Below are 15,664 nucleotides of genomic sequence, written 5' to 3' on the forward strand. Positions count from 1 at the left end.
GAGTTTTGTGTTGTAGCTACAGTGTACAACCAGTGCACAGCTGTAGGCCTCTGCTAACCTGCTAGCTAATGTTATTGTGGTGAAATAGTTTTGCTAATCAGTTGCGGGCCCACTTTAACCTACAATTGTGTAGAATTATGCAGATTGTTTGTCATTCTTACTATCATGAATAGTGATCAAGTGTGGAGATGGATTTATTTTTACAAATGGTAATTTTACATCTGCAATCCACGGTAGTGCTCAGCTAACTTACTATGTAATGTTATTGTTTTGGTAAGGGTTTACTATTCAGCTGTGGGCTGGCTTTTACCTAAAACTGTGTAACAAAATGGTCAATCTCAAGAGTCTTTATCAGTGGTAAAGTGTGGAGGTTTACTTATAATTACAAGCTGTAAAGTTACGGACACTATCCACGGTAGTCCACAGCTAACTTTCTCACTAACTCTCTAATACACCTGGTAATGTCCAACCGGGAGTTAGCCTCTGTTCTCCGTTCATAGCTCGGGCGAAAAAAGTTCAGCAACACCCATTCCAGCAAAAGATGACTAACTTAGATGCACTACGTGTCTTTTACTTGAAGCTTTGTTAGGTTCACAATAATCAACAATGTACTTAAAAGAAAGCTACAAAATTAAAACTTACCACTGTGAAACATCCTGCTCAAGTCGTGCTTGTGAAGGTGGTTCGTGTCGATCAGCTTGTTCTTCCATACTTTCATTATCGGACTCAAACTGGTACAGCAAAAACCGACGCAACTGTTATCATAGTTACAATAGTGTTTACAGCTGTTAAGGAAGCATGAAACTCAGTTATGGTAAGTGGCGTTACATTTCCGACACGCGATTGATCAATCACAACAGACTGGGATAGCTGACCAATCAGAGCAGACTGAGCTATTTGGAAAGGGGGCTTTAAAGAGGCTAAATCAGAGCGTTTGAGCAGATGATGAAAATAGTGTTGCAGCAATGTACAGTATGAGAAAAATAATGTGTTTTTTGAACATTAAAGCATGTAAACCTAATATAATATAAGCATATAAACCCTCATATAAAAGAATTCATTTTATATACACTACCAGTCAAATGTTTAACTGACTTTATATTTTTCATCATCTTAAAACTAGGGCTGTCAAGTAAACATATTATATCAGTGAGATTAATTATACAAAAAAATTATGTATTTCCAAAAAATTATTCATGCCCCCAGACTGTAATAATATTCCTACCATCAGAGCAATTCAAGCTTGAAATACTACATTTATATGCGTGAAACCCGCGTACATATGCATGGACGTTGTATTTTGGCTTCGCTATACGCAACGCATAATTTAAATTAATTTAAACCGACTGATCTCAGTTCAGTAGTTTCTGTGCTGTGAGTAAAGGGTTAAACCTTCAACTTAAGGAGTCATGTGACAAAACAACATGGTGTTGACCACAGCGGAGTTTGTTTTTCAGGAGAAACATTAACAAAACTACATCTGGTAAGAAAAACGTTTTTACACTGACACCTGTTTAATTCAAAAGATTAGAGTCTGTAGTTTCATCCGATATGCCATTTTTATAATATGAGCGATTTATCATGAATTCACCACACTGCTAAACTCATGTACACTAATGAGTACTTTAGAGCATTTTTTCCTTAGAAATCTTATATTTACTGTGCATTATCACAATGAGAATCAATGGGTTCATCCAAAAGTTGAAAAATTTTGCTTTCAGAGGCTTTATAAGGAGTTAGGATGAAAATAAGGTGCATTTCGAACTGTTCTGAGACCTGTACAGACAGGCAGCACACTGGAAGTTAAGTCATTCACTAAATAGGGAGCATGGGAGCATCATATAGCTAGCAACTATAGTGCATTCACTCCTAAAATCCAACCAAAAGTTCTGTTTCAGGCTGTAGATGTTGTTTGGACCACTTAACATGTTTGGCAGACATGAGACAATGGTAAATATTACTTAGATTTAGTATTTATAATGTATAATTTTGTTTTAACATGGTTGGAAGTGATTGGATGATGCTGGCCATTACTTTGAATCAGAATTAATTATGTTAATTTCTGATGTAATGTCTGTAACGTCACAAAAACACTCCTGGAAACATAATAAAAAATGTGATTTAAAAAAAAAAATATATATATGTATATATATATATATATATATATATATATATATATATATATATATATATTTATATTTATTTTAAATCATATTTTTCATTAATACCAAGCAATACAATACGATATATATATATATGTGTGTCCCGCTGTACACATATGTTGCCATAAATTTTCAGCTCAGGTCTCAGGAGGATATAGGCAATGCGCAGCTGTACAAGCAACAAACAACACTTACTGATGGCAGACGGCACACGATGAGGACAAATTCTTGCATTCAAACACAGCTATTTTCATTAGGGTACCTTACTCTGCAAATATTGAAATTTGCGATTAATTCGATTAAGCGGCACATTTATTTTAATTTGCTTAAATTTCGATTGACAGTCCTACTTAAATCCCATTTTATCTCAAAGGTGCAGTATGTAAGATTCAGAAACCCTCGTTATTAATGACACTTGTGGCCGTTAAGTGAACAGCAGCCAGCTACCTGTTGCTTGTGCTCGCGCTCGTGCACACACTCCATAGGGACGCAAGTGAGCGAGCATCGACCAAAACAATGACGTAACATACAAAGAGGCTGAACATGATTCACCGACATCATGCTGACAGATGAGGTAGCATAATTACAATTACACAGTTATGATTGTTTTACTACAAACTTTGAGACTGTATATTATATTTGACTCTCCAGTGCTGGAACAGGGCTAAAATAAAGCGTGGATATAGGTCTGACTATACGAGACTGTAGTTTGAAGTAACCACTTTTCTTTGCATGATACATTGACTGCATTTATACGATTGCCTATGTCGGTGTTAGCTAGCTAGCCAGCTTTATCAGTAGCTGTTAGCTAAATTTGGTGGATGATGACAGTAGCGGTTTATAAAATAGACTGTACATTATAAATATGTTGATACAATTCAGTATTGATGTGATTCCATCACAACTGTAATTTTGATATATCGATGCGCTATTGTTTTATAATAATAGATTGAATATATTTTCTGTATAACCAAGTTACGTTACACTAATGAATGGAGCTTTTTGCATTATCTTGAACATTGTCTAGCATTCATTTCATGTGTTATTGTAGTTTACCTTGCTGAATAATTACAGATTAACATTGATTATGACAGTTACTGTGCAGGCAAGATCAAGTTAGCTAAAATTACACAGATCAATCCTTATGGTACTATATTTCACAAGCTTTGCAGTTACATAAGCTTTCCTGTCCAATAATAAGAACGCCAATTCAGGGTCGGTTTTGATCCCCAAAACCGAACGAATGTCCCTCCAGGAATCAAATGCCCTGCCGATGTTCACTCTAGTTTTCGCTCGACCACGATCACGTTCCCGTTTAGCCAGACGGGATTCAGTAGATAAATGTTTTTTTGTTGGCTTACTCTGAGTTTGTGTAGGAGTCGGTGTTGTGCTGGGAGCCGGATGTGTTGCTGGATTTAATCTCTAAAATAATGTTACCTAGTGTTGCAGTTTGTTGTCGCTGTTGAATAGCAGAAGAGAATCTATTACTGTCTGAGGCAAAGCACTCAGGAGCACGCATAAACGTCACATCCTTTGGATTTTCCCAGCAAAAGCGACCCGCTCCCTTCACATGAAAATCAGTCTACAGGCTTTAATAGGCAACCTAGGAAGTCCGAGAAGGGCTCATTTTTTAAGTTGTGTTACAAGCCGTTCACACATTGGCAAAAATATGGCGAATATTGCATGAAAATTGTTACATACTGCACCTTTAAGGTTTACAATAAAATGATTAAAATTTGTTTTGTAAACAATATAAATTCTGCCTACCTATGAATTTCTTTACAAAACTACAATTTCATTTAATTAATATCATTTTAATGGATGAAAAAGACCAGAAGGAAAAGCAGCCAACAAGGGTCCAACATAAATGGGAACTCCTTTAATACTGTTTAAAAAGTATCGCAGGTGGATAATGGGTACCTCAAGAAATTGGCTGAGAGAAGGCCAAGGGTGTGCAGAACTGTAATCTAGTCCACGGGTGATTACTTTAAAGAAGCTAAAACAATACATTTACATAACATTTTTGGTCATGGATAATCCCCATACTTCCTTTTGTGTTATTTCATAGTTTTGATGACTTCACCATTATTCTAAAATGTGGAAAATAGTCATAATAAAGAATGATTAGGTGTGTCCAAAATTTTGACTGCTAGTGTAAAACTAATCATTAGATGTTCCCCAGGAAAGTGATGTGGACAAGAGTCATACATCTCTTAGGGCCTAAATTACAGTTCTTTATTTCCATCAACATTCAGACAATGAATGTGGAGAAATCTGAGGAGACACCACAAATGAATGATAATCATTACCATACTATTAAAACCAGCTTTTTTACTTTACCTTTCAGTCTGTGAGTCATACTGAGTTTTTTATTCTTCTTGTGTTCAAGGGGAAATGGCTGTAGGGTTTTTACAGTTGTAAGTACTTAAAGGCAATTATATTCTTGGCCTTGTTTAACCGAATGTGCAGCTCCCTTTCCCAATTCCTCCTCATTTATGGCCCTAATTGGAAAAACATTTTCATCTACATGGCAACCTCCATACCTTGGCAGACAATAGTTATGGGCCAGCATTACAGCAGTCATAGAAACCATAAAAAATCCAGACAGAAGTCGTCTGACGGTGTGTGTTTAATGTGTGCATTACCTATATATGTATACCTTTTAGCTTTTTCATTTTTGACATATATGACTAGGGGGAGGCCTGGAGGAAAATGCATAAATATGTGGGTGTGTGTGTGTGTGTGTGTGTACTGACCGCACCCAGCATGATGCGAACTATGAGCCAGCGGAAGGTCCATATGCAGATAAGCGAAGGTGGGCAGCATCGTGGCATCTGTGCCAGGCTCCACAGTGGGCACAGGAAGATACCCAAGAACCCAGTTTCCAGCAGTTGGCTTTCCCAACCTAAACACACACACATACACATACAAAGAGTAGCTAACTACACACAGCAATAAACATATTTAAACAAACACATGCTGCTGAAATACACTACAAACCAAAATCAGATTACTCAAGGTTTTCTATGTTAGTAATGGTAGTGGAAAATGAATGTTATTGAACAAAAATAAAAACAGCATGCTAATCAAAACACTACAAAATGTTATCTAAATGATTCCACTTGTCCACATTCTGGCCAATGCATCTGTGATTACAGAATAATGATTTATAAAAATCTTTTTATAGAAACTGCACTCACAGTACGCAATTTCTAGCCAATGAAATATTTTTGAGCAGAGCACAGCTAAAAAGAAAAATTACAAATTTACTAATTACAATTCGATTACATTTTACAATAAGGTTTGGAATGTTAACATTGGTTAATGCAATAGTTAAAAAATTATTATCAAAATATTAATAACTACAGTCTTGACCAACACAAAATAGGTCTAATTTTAAAGCTCAGAAGCTGCACTTTACAATGCATGTAGGCATTATGACCAAAACTGAACAAATGCTTTTAAATTTAAAGACATATCAAAAATGTTCCGTTTTTGATAATGTATTAACAATTTTGCATGGTACATATTACTGTGATTGCTAAAAACATCAAACTGATCAAACAGCTATGTGACATACAGTATGTCATTGGAAAGCTCTCAAAGAGTAGAACCAGCCTTTTGTTTTACTCACAGACAAAAATATAGTGAGTAATAGCTAAGTGTATGTCTTTGACATACATGTAAACATGTGTTGTTTATAAGCCGCGTTTTTGTTTAAAACTTAACAAAAAAATAAACAGAACATAAAATATCACATTTACATCACTATTACTCAGAGGTGGGGATTCCCGCTAAAACAAGCCAACACACAGTAATCGGATGCATAGATCATTAAATAATCCACGTGAAACACAATGTGCACACAGCACTTAATGTGCTATCTGGCTAAAAACACTTAAGCTTTCCTGGATATTTTCTTCAGATGATTTCATCTGAAATTATGTAGTACGTTGTCCAGCGCCATGGAACGCTAAACCAATCGTATTAGGATTCAGATCGCTGCAACCAGAGGTGGAAGTCATCCAAATATGGGCAGAGAGAATTGTTCACTCTAATTATATATGGTCACCAGGTGATGGCGCCAAGTACATAACACAGACTCAATGATGGCTCAAATAACACAGAATGGAACTGAATGAGATCTCGTTACTCATGCCTGCATGCTTTGGAAAGAGAGCATACCTTTAGTCATTGTGTTTGCATGTGTAATTAGTTCTTATGAACAATTATTGTTTAATTTGTTTGGAGAGGCTTTTGTACATGATAAAGGATAAATTATTTTTATAAAGCTATAACTTTTGATTGCTTTGTTGTATCAACACAACTTTTTACAAAGTTACAGGTGACATGATTGGAAACAAAAAAATTCAGATCTACCTTATTTACACTGAGTCAAATCAGAAAAATTCTAAAAATGTTAATTTTTTGGCTCAAGTTTTTTTGTGATTTTTAAGCAGTTTCTTAGGCTGACAGTCTCATAATTTATCATAATCTATAACATTAAAACAAAATTTTCTTTAAAATGATACAAAAAAACTGTCCCTCTTTGTTTTTTTTTTTTTTTTTTTTTTTTTTTTTTGGAGTTATAAGACTTTAATTTTGGGCGTGCCACTAAAACAGGAAATCTTTAAAAACACCTTCAGAGCTTAAAGGGTTGATGTTAATTTCTACAAATAATAATATATCTTTAATATTTAAGTCATTATTCACTATTAAATCAAATCATTGATCAACAGTATATAGCATCCAAATCAAAAAACATCCAACCTCATTCTATATAGGAGTTGACCAATGATTTGAGAGTGAATTTTGGATTTCATTTCAGACTGTTCATCATACAAAGTGATTGTATGGTTTAAGAAGATTTTGAAAATAGTGCAGGAGTCATATCGACTAGTTTTACTGTGGTTCTATGGTGTTCTTTCTCTTTATAAAGCCCATTATCACTATTCACTTTCATTATACAGCAAAAAGATGTGAGAAGATCAAAAAAAAAAATTCCACGGAAGACAGAAAGTCATAGGGGTTTGGACCAACATGAGGGTGAGTAAATAATGACAGGATTTTCATTTTTGGTTGAACTTGCCCTTTAAAAGTTTATATAACATTAAATAAATAATGCATTATGAATCAAAATGAACAATTTACAATAGAATATTTATAAATAATATTAATATATAAATAACAAATATAAACTAAACCATGATTAATAAATGATTAAAAAAAAAAAAAAAAATGCATTAATGCATTAACAAATATCCAGAACCTTACTGTAAAGTGTTACCGAAACTTCTGTGACTTTTCCCTAATTTTAAAGAAAAACAGAACAATGCAAATGTTCTCTTTGGATTTCACTTTGCATCAACACCACCAATTTCTCTCTTTGCTGCTGTCGAGTCTGGTTAAAAGGAATACTTAAGCAAAAGAATGTTCTATGAATCTTTAAATTACTGCCACCTAAATTTCTCCTTAAGGAGCTAATCCGTGCAAATCCAGAGAGCTGCAGTGATCAGTATCAATGTACAGAGTAAGAGTACAGAATTATTACACTGTATCTTTTTACTCTATGCAGAGAATGAAGCAACAATCAGATTTCATCTGGCCTCAAGCCCAACTGGAACTGTTGAAACACTGTGATTAAATCAAAATGTTTTGTAATGATTGGATCACTTGCAACCAGCTTCCAGGCAGAATTTATTCTACCATTGGTACAAATGCTCTGATATGAAGTCTCCCTGGCAAAGGAATGGCCTTTAACAAGCATGGAGGCCATCAAAGAGCAGTGTTTACTTGTATAAAAAAGCCTGTTGATAGTTTGTGTGCAACTCACATTGGAAAGTGAGAAGAAATTAGTGATTGGAGCATGACAGTGGTCGGAGGTGGTCACATTTATCTCTTTAAGTATCATACACTTAGGAGATGGACAGAAAATATATTGGTTTTTATCAGTCCGGTATCTCTGTGCTATTTTTACACCCTCCCCGTAATCAAATTACAAGATACATTTAATTGGTTTGGGGAGAAAAGTGCAATACAACATTACATCTGCAGCTCTGCTGATTGGATTTGAGTCTCGGGAGAGGAACAGTAGATTTTGCATCCTTGAGATACCATCAGGTTCTCTTTGCTCTTAATTTAGTTTACTCCTAACTGGACTAAACACCTAAGTGAGGAGTTTATGAGACATTTTTACATGGGACAGATACCATATGAATACCCACACAAAAATTAAAAATTATTTTTCAGTGGGACTATCCGTTTGTCCTACAAATGGCAGATGAGGGAAGTGTTCAAAACAACTGTTTGAAAAGCTAAAAGGAAACTGTCATTATTTTTGCATGTCCATTCTGAATCCTCTAGTGCTACAGAAATTACACACTTCACCTTTTAATGTTCATAAGAACTAGACAAAATGAAAAGGTTGTGCCCTAACTTTTATTTATAATATTTAGGCTAGGTTAATACTGACAACTATTATACAGTGGCAAAAAAGTATCTGAACCCTTTGGAATTTTCTGCATTAATTGGTCATAAAATGTGATCTCATCTTCATTAAAGTCACAAGCATAGACAAACACAATGTGCTTAAAGGAATAGTTCACCCAAAAATGAAAATTTGCTGATAATTTACTCACCCTCAGTCCATCCAAGATGTATCTGAGTTTCTTTCTTCATCAAAACAGACTTGAAGACTTTTAGGATTTCATTTCAGGCCTCCTCCTCTAAACAATGCAAGTGAATGTCCTCCATGTTTTGACGGTCCAAAATGCACATTTAGGGTGCATCAAAATAATCCACACGACTCCAGTCGACAAATAAAGTTCTTCTGAACCCAAATGATTGGTTATTATTAGAAACAAAACAATACTAATATATTTTTAACAACAAATGTTTGCTTCCATACACCTCTGTGACGTACGCTCATGAGAGGGATTACATAAGCTCGTTGGTAAGGTCACGCGTCACGTGGAGGAGGAGTCAGGAAGCGCGTCATTGTTTACAATATTTTTTGCAATCATTTGGGTTCAGAAGAACTTTATTTGTTGAAGCTAACAACACACAAACAATTATAATCTTTCATCAGATTTAATAACTTGTCAATCCTCCTTTGGCAGCAAGCACCTCAACCAAGCATTTCCGGTAGCTGCAGATTAGACCTGCACAACATTGAGATTTTGTTTTCATGTTGCCATACATAGTGCTGCGTTTTCTTTCCAAACAGTTGAACCTTAGTTTCATCAGTCCACAAAACATTTTCCCAGTAGCGTTGTGGAGTGTCAAGGTGGACTTTGGCAAACTTCAGGTGTGCAGCAATGTTTTTGTTGGAAAGCAGCGGCTTCCTTCGTGGTGTCCTGCCATGGATACCATGCCTGTTTAATGTTTTCTGTATAGTAGACTCATGTACAGAGATGTTAACCAGTTCCAATAATTCCTTCAAGTCTTTAGCTGTCACTCTAGGGTCCTTTTTTTTACCTCATTGAGTATTCTGCTGTGTGTGGATGGCCACTTCTAGGGAGAGTAGCCACAGTTCTAAATCATCTCCATTTATGGACAATTTGTCTAACTGTGGACAGATAATTATCCAAGTTCTTCAAGATAACTTTGTAACTCTTTCCAGCTTTATGCAAATCAACAATTCTTGATTGTAGGTCTTCTGAGATCTGTTTTTTGCGAGGCATGGTCCACGTCAGCAGATGCTTCTCGTGAATAGCAAACTCAAAATGTTTGAGTGCTTTTTATAAGTCAAAGTAGCTCTAACCCACACCTCCAATCTCATTTCATTAATTGGAAGCCAGGTTTGCCATCTCCTGACTCTAATTAGCTTTTGTTGATGTCATTAGCCTAAGGGTTCACATACTTTTTCCAACCTACAATGTGAATGTTTGAATGATGTATTCAGTATGTACAAGAACAATACAATAATTTGTGTATTATTAGTTAAAACAGATTATGTTTGTTCATTATTGTAATTTAGATGAACCAGATTATAAGACAAATGTATACATAAATGCAGGTAATTCCAAAGGTTCAAATTAGTTTTTAAATTTATATTAAAAACCTACATTCATATCTTCCGCTCTCTGAAAACCTCTACTGAAACCTAATGGCTGGACTTACTAATGGGCTTAAATTAAATCCTGATTGGCCACTTGAGCCCACTTGTGGTTACCTTGTTTGTATGGAGATTTTGTATTTAGATAGGACTGGAAAATGAAAGTGGGTGATCACAATTGCAGTCTCAGACTGGGGATAAAAGTTCAAACAAATCACTCAGCATAAATATGTTTCCCCACTGTGACTTGGCTCGGTCAGCATACTGCTAAACAGATTTGGCTTCTATGCCTCTAAAAGTCACACTTGTGAATCTCCCAAAAAGAAAACCTAAACACTGAAGAGGAAAGCCTGCAGTTTATGCTAGTGTTCCAATGACTCATTACTTTAATGTGGACTTTGTGAATGTTGCTATTAGAAATAAAAAAGTTCATGACATACTGGAAAACAGAGAAACATCTGATTACTTGTGCTACTATGACATTATTTAACAAACAATGTGAAAGATGATTACTCACCAAAAGAGTACCTAGAGGGAACAAACAAATATACTTGATTTAATTCATTTTCTTCAGAAAACAGTTCCAAATGGCATTCAATTTAAGGTTGGACTTTCTTAATATGACGAAGATGTGTAGGTGTTCAGGTATATATGGTTTACAAGGACTATTCACTAGCATTATTCTAGATTATACACATGTAATTATGCTATAAACGTCAAGTGTCCTCATAAACCAAAAGGCTTAAAAAACGCACTAAACGATGTTTTTTGAAAATGTAATAATGAAGTACATTAATACATTTTATTATACAATAAAATACATTACGGCTATGTAGAATCCTTGTAAACCACAAATAGCAACGTGTCTGTGTGGGGGGTGGGGGGGTGGAAGGGGTAGTTTACGAGGACATTTTTTTAGGTTACAAACTGGTAATTACAAGGGTATTATGCTACAAATGTGGTTTATGAGGACATTTCTAGTGTCCCCATAATTCAAATTGCTTAAAACACATACTAAATTATGTTTTTTTTGAAAATGTAAAAATGCAGATTTTGCGAGGGTTAGGTTTAGGGGTAGGGTTAGGGTTAGGGGATAGAATCTATAGTTTGTGCAGTATAAAAATCATTATGTCTATGGAGAGTCCTCATAATGATAGCTGCACCAACATGTGTGTGTGTGTGTGTGTGTGTGTGTGTGTGTGTGTGTGTGTACTCACCAAAGCTGTCCAACATTCACAATAGAGTGATATAAGATCCAAAGTAATGCCATGATGATCATATTGGCCCTTCCCATAAGTAGAACAAACCCTGACAATGCCATCCCTGCCAGAGCAATGCCATCTAGATTGGCATCCATGTCATTCCAGTCCATAAACCAGAGGATTGAAGGAGTGTATGCCAGGGCCTCAATACCAATCTTGCCACCCACATAGCGCTTGACACTCCTGAGGTAGTCCTTGCATGGCATGAGCCCTTTCTCTCCAATGAGCTGTTTGTTCTGGTTGTGTGCAACAGTGAAAGCAACGACTAGAAAGAAAGTAAATTAAGTATAATTGCTTTAATTTACACAATACAATATGTTACAGTTAGCACGTGCACAGGTGAGTGAACAAGCATTTCACAAATGTAACAAACAATATATAGTGTTATATCAATGTCGTGATCTAGTTAAGGTACACAGATGTACTTAATGATTTTCTCAGATCTCTCAACAACTGCTTCCTAATGAGTTGGCACAAACTTACAGTAGATGAAAGCAATGGCTCGCAGCAGCACAATCCGCGTGAGCCAGTAGGTCCCAGTTTGCAATGATACACCTCCTTTCTTATCATATTTGGTCAAGTCCTCGTCTTGCACTGTCTCGCTGCTGTTGTCATTTGCATGACTGTCTGAAATGAGCGGATCTCCGCGTCGTTTTCTAAGGAAACTTTCGCTACTTTCTGAGTTCTCACTGGAAGTCGCCATATTTCTCTAAACCTCTGCGCATGCGTAAGAGTTCACTATCAGCCTGCTGATCAATCAGAGGACAATGCGCATCTGCCAGCGCAATATTCTGACCGATAATGGAACTATTTGTGTCTTTGTGGATAATAAAATATGCTTATATTTGGGCGTTTTACTATTTAGCTTATTTAAAATGTATTGTGGGCAAAGCGCAAATCTACAATAGCTACTAAGCGTAGTTCAGGCTTGTGCAATGTAACGAAGTTTAAAATTAAAATATTGATGGTAAGATGTTTAGATTTAAAAGGGTTCATTAAAAGATTTAAATGATTCAAACATCAAAGAAGAGTCGGTTTCACCTCCTTTGTAGCTGTGACAAATTCCACAATATATAGAAATATTGGTAACACTTCACAACAAGGTTATATTTGTTGACATTACTTAAAAACATTAGGTATCACGAACTAACAATGAACAATACTTTTACAGCATTTATGGTAACACTTGACAATAAGGTACATTCGTTAACATTAGTTAATGCATCAGGTATCATGACCAAATAATAAACAATATATTTTTTACAGCATGTATTAATCTTTGTTAATGTTAGTTAATAAAAAATAAAATAGTTCATTATTAGTTGTTTGTACATAGTGCATTAACTAATGTTAACAAATACAACTTTGATCTTAAAATGCATTGGTATATGTTGAAATTAACCTTAACTAAGATTAATAAATGCTTAATAAGTATTGTTAATTGTTAGTTCATGTTAACGAATGTGGTTAACTAATGTTTACAAATGGAACCTTATTGTAAAGTGTAAATATACTTTCACTGAGCACTTTATTAGGAACACCTGTACACCTACTTATTTATGTAATTATCTATCAGCCAATCGTGTGGCAGCAGTGCAGTGCATAAAATAATGCAGATATGGGTCTGGAGCTTCAGTTAATGTTCACATCAACCATCAGAATGGAGAATTTTTTTTATTTTGACCATGGCATGATTGTTGGTGCCAGACGGGCTGTTTTTTTGTTGTTGTTGTTGTTGTTGTTTTTTCATCCTCTTTTCTCCCCAATTTGGAATGCCCAATTCCCACTACTTAGTGGTGGCGCGGTTACTCACCTCAATCTGGGTGGCGGAGGACAGGTCTCAGTTGCCTCCGCTTCTGAGACAGTCAATCCACACATCTTATCACGCTGCTCGTTGTGCATGACACCGTGGATACTCCGCATGTGGAGGCTCATGCTACTCTCCGCAATCCACGCACAAATTACCACGCGTCCCATTGAGAGCAAGAACCACTAATCACGACCACGAGGAGGTTACCCCATGTGACTCTACCCTCCCTAGGCACTGGGCTAATTGGTTGCTTATGAGACCTGGCTGGAGTCACTCAGCACAACCTGGATTCGAACTCATGACTCCAGGGGTGGTAGTCGCTGAGCTACCCAGGCCCAGATGGGCTGGTTTGAGTATTTCTGTAACTGCTGATCTACTGGGATTTTCACACAACAGTCTCTAGAATTTACTCAGAATGGTGCCAAAAACAAAAAACTTCCAGTGAGAGACGGAAACGCCTTGTTGATGAGAGAGGTCAACGGAGAATGGTCAGACTGTTTCGAGCTGACAGAAAGGCTGCGGTAACTCAGATAACCACTCTGTACAATTGTAATGAGCAGAACAGCATCTCAGAATGCACAACACATCAAACCTTGAGGTGGATGGGCTACAACAGTAGACGACCACGTCGGGCACTTTATTAGGACCATAGTGTTCCTAATAAAGTTCTCAGTGAGTGTATATAGGTCTATAGGTCAACATTTATATAATTTATATATATTATACAGCTATGCCTAAAATATAGAATGGAATTACAATGACACAGAATATAAAAATAGCACTAATGTACAGAATATATTATTTTATATATCAAAATATCTTTCTTTTATTAGCAAACAGGGTTATTTACAACCAGTGGCACCTGCAGCTTTACGGCCGTTCGCATTGTGTGTACCATGAGTGCTCCGACTGACCTGAGAAATATTTACTCTCAGAATATTTCACCAATCATGAAAAATGTTTCCTGTATTTTTTTATTCTATTTTTTCTCCCAATTTGGCATTCCCAATTCCCAATGTGCTTTTAAGTCCTCGTGGTCGAGTAGTGATTCGCCTCAATCCGGGTGGCAGAGGACAAATCCCAGCTGCCTCCGCGTCTGAGACCGTCAACCCGCGCATCTTATCACGTGGCTTGTTGAGCACGTTGCCACGGAGACATAGCGTGTGTGGAGGCTTCACGCCATCCACTGCAGCATCCACGTTCAATTCACCAAGCACCCCATTGAGAGCGAGAACCACTAATCACGACCACGAGGAGGTTACCCCATGTGACTCTACCCTCCCTAGCAACCGGGCCAATTTGGTTACTTAGGAGTCACTCAGCACGCCCTGGGATTCGAACTAGCGAACTAGCGAACTCCAGGGGTGGTAGTGTCCTGTATTTCTGTTCGCTGTTTAAAAGAACTAGCGATGCCCAATTTATAAATGTATAATTATTTTGAGTCTGTTCTTTTCAGTGAATTGACCAAACGGGGCTGCAAAACGGTCTGAATCTATTCGTTATTCAGTACAATTCGTTTAGACCGCTCTCTCACTGAATAATTTGGAGCGGTTTTTCACACAGTAAAACAGTATCGGGATATTTATGAATACAGTGCTGGATACAGTGTAAATTTACCTACAATCAACTGAAACAAAAGTCTGTCTTTTTGAGAAGTAACTCTGAGAAACTTATGCTAGTGCTGTCATGTGAACAAGGGAACGTGCTGTTTTTCAATCGTTTTCCATGTAAACATTAGCTAGATGGATGTCTTTTGACAACTGCGTCACGTTTCACTGTGTTTTTAGCATCTCTCACGGGAGCGCTGCATTTTTAGACGCTGTCAAGTTAAAAATAACTTCTTCAACTGATAAAAACGTGTTTCGAGACACTTGCGTTCGGCTCTATTCGTTGTGGTGCGTTTTGCTTTTTTAGCACGAAAACGCGTCTGTCTGAACGGTTACTGGAAGAAATGCTTTAGCCAATAGTTACATGAATGCTACTCATACTCGAGAAAATAAATAAATGCTTATCTGAAAGTCACCAGAATTGAACGCTTTGGTGGTGTTTTTTGCACTCAAAAAAAATCTCCCGGGGAAGCATGCCCCCGGACCCCCCTAGATATAAGATATATTAGGCAGATTTCTGTGCATACCCTCAGATTAAATCCTGCAGATGCCCATGTTTACAACTAGAAATAGCTATATATGACTTGATTTGTTTGGAATAAACAGTGCATGGTATCCCATAAGTAGATTCACAGGTCCTGCAGTGACCTCTAAGTAACTGACAAATCCTGCAAATCTATTTCTCATGTGTTTTTATTCAAGTTAGGTTACAAGTGTTTTCATAAATTACAGTGCATGGATGGGCGAAGTTTGAATTATTCAGGCAG

The 15,664-nt window shown here is 36.6% G+C and overlaps 1 protein-coding gene across 1 annotated transcript in view; it reads right to left on the reverse strand.

Annotated features, from left to right (window-relative positions):
• The window catches only part of lmf1 (lipase maturation factor 1), a 48,582-nt gene extending 36,365 nt beyond the window's left edge, over nucleotides 1-12,217 (reverse strand). The window contains exons 1-4 of the mRNA XM_051667318.1: nucleotides 11,964-12,217; nucleotides 11,436-11,745; nucleotides 10,736-10,746; nucleotides 4,919-5,067 (exon numbers count right to left, since the gene is read on the reverse strand). Of these exons, the coding sequence (XP_051523278.1) occupies nucleotides 4,919-5,067; nucleotides 10,736-10,746; nucleotides 11,436-11,745; nucleotides 11,964-12,183 (690 nt within the window). The 5' untranslated portion in view covers nucleotides 12,184-12,217. The remainder of the gene's footprint in view (nucleotides 1-4,918; nucleotides 5,068-10,735; nucleotides 10,747-11,435; nucleotides 11,746-11,963) is intronic.
• Nucleotides 12,218-15,664: the final 3,447 nt, after the last annotated feature.

This window comes from Myxocyprinus asiaticus, chromosome 32, assembly GCF_019703515.2.
Source record: "Myxocyprinus asiaticus isolate MX2 ecotype Aquarium Trade chromosome 32, UBuf_Myxa_2, whole genome shotgun sequence".
In the NCBI taxonomy this organism is placed as follows: Eukaryota; Metazoa; Chordata; class Actinopteri; order Cypriniformes; family Catostomidae; genus Myxocyprinus; species Myxocyprinus asiaticus.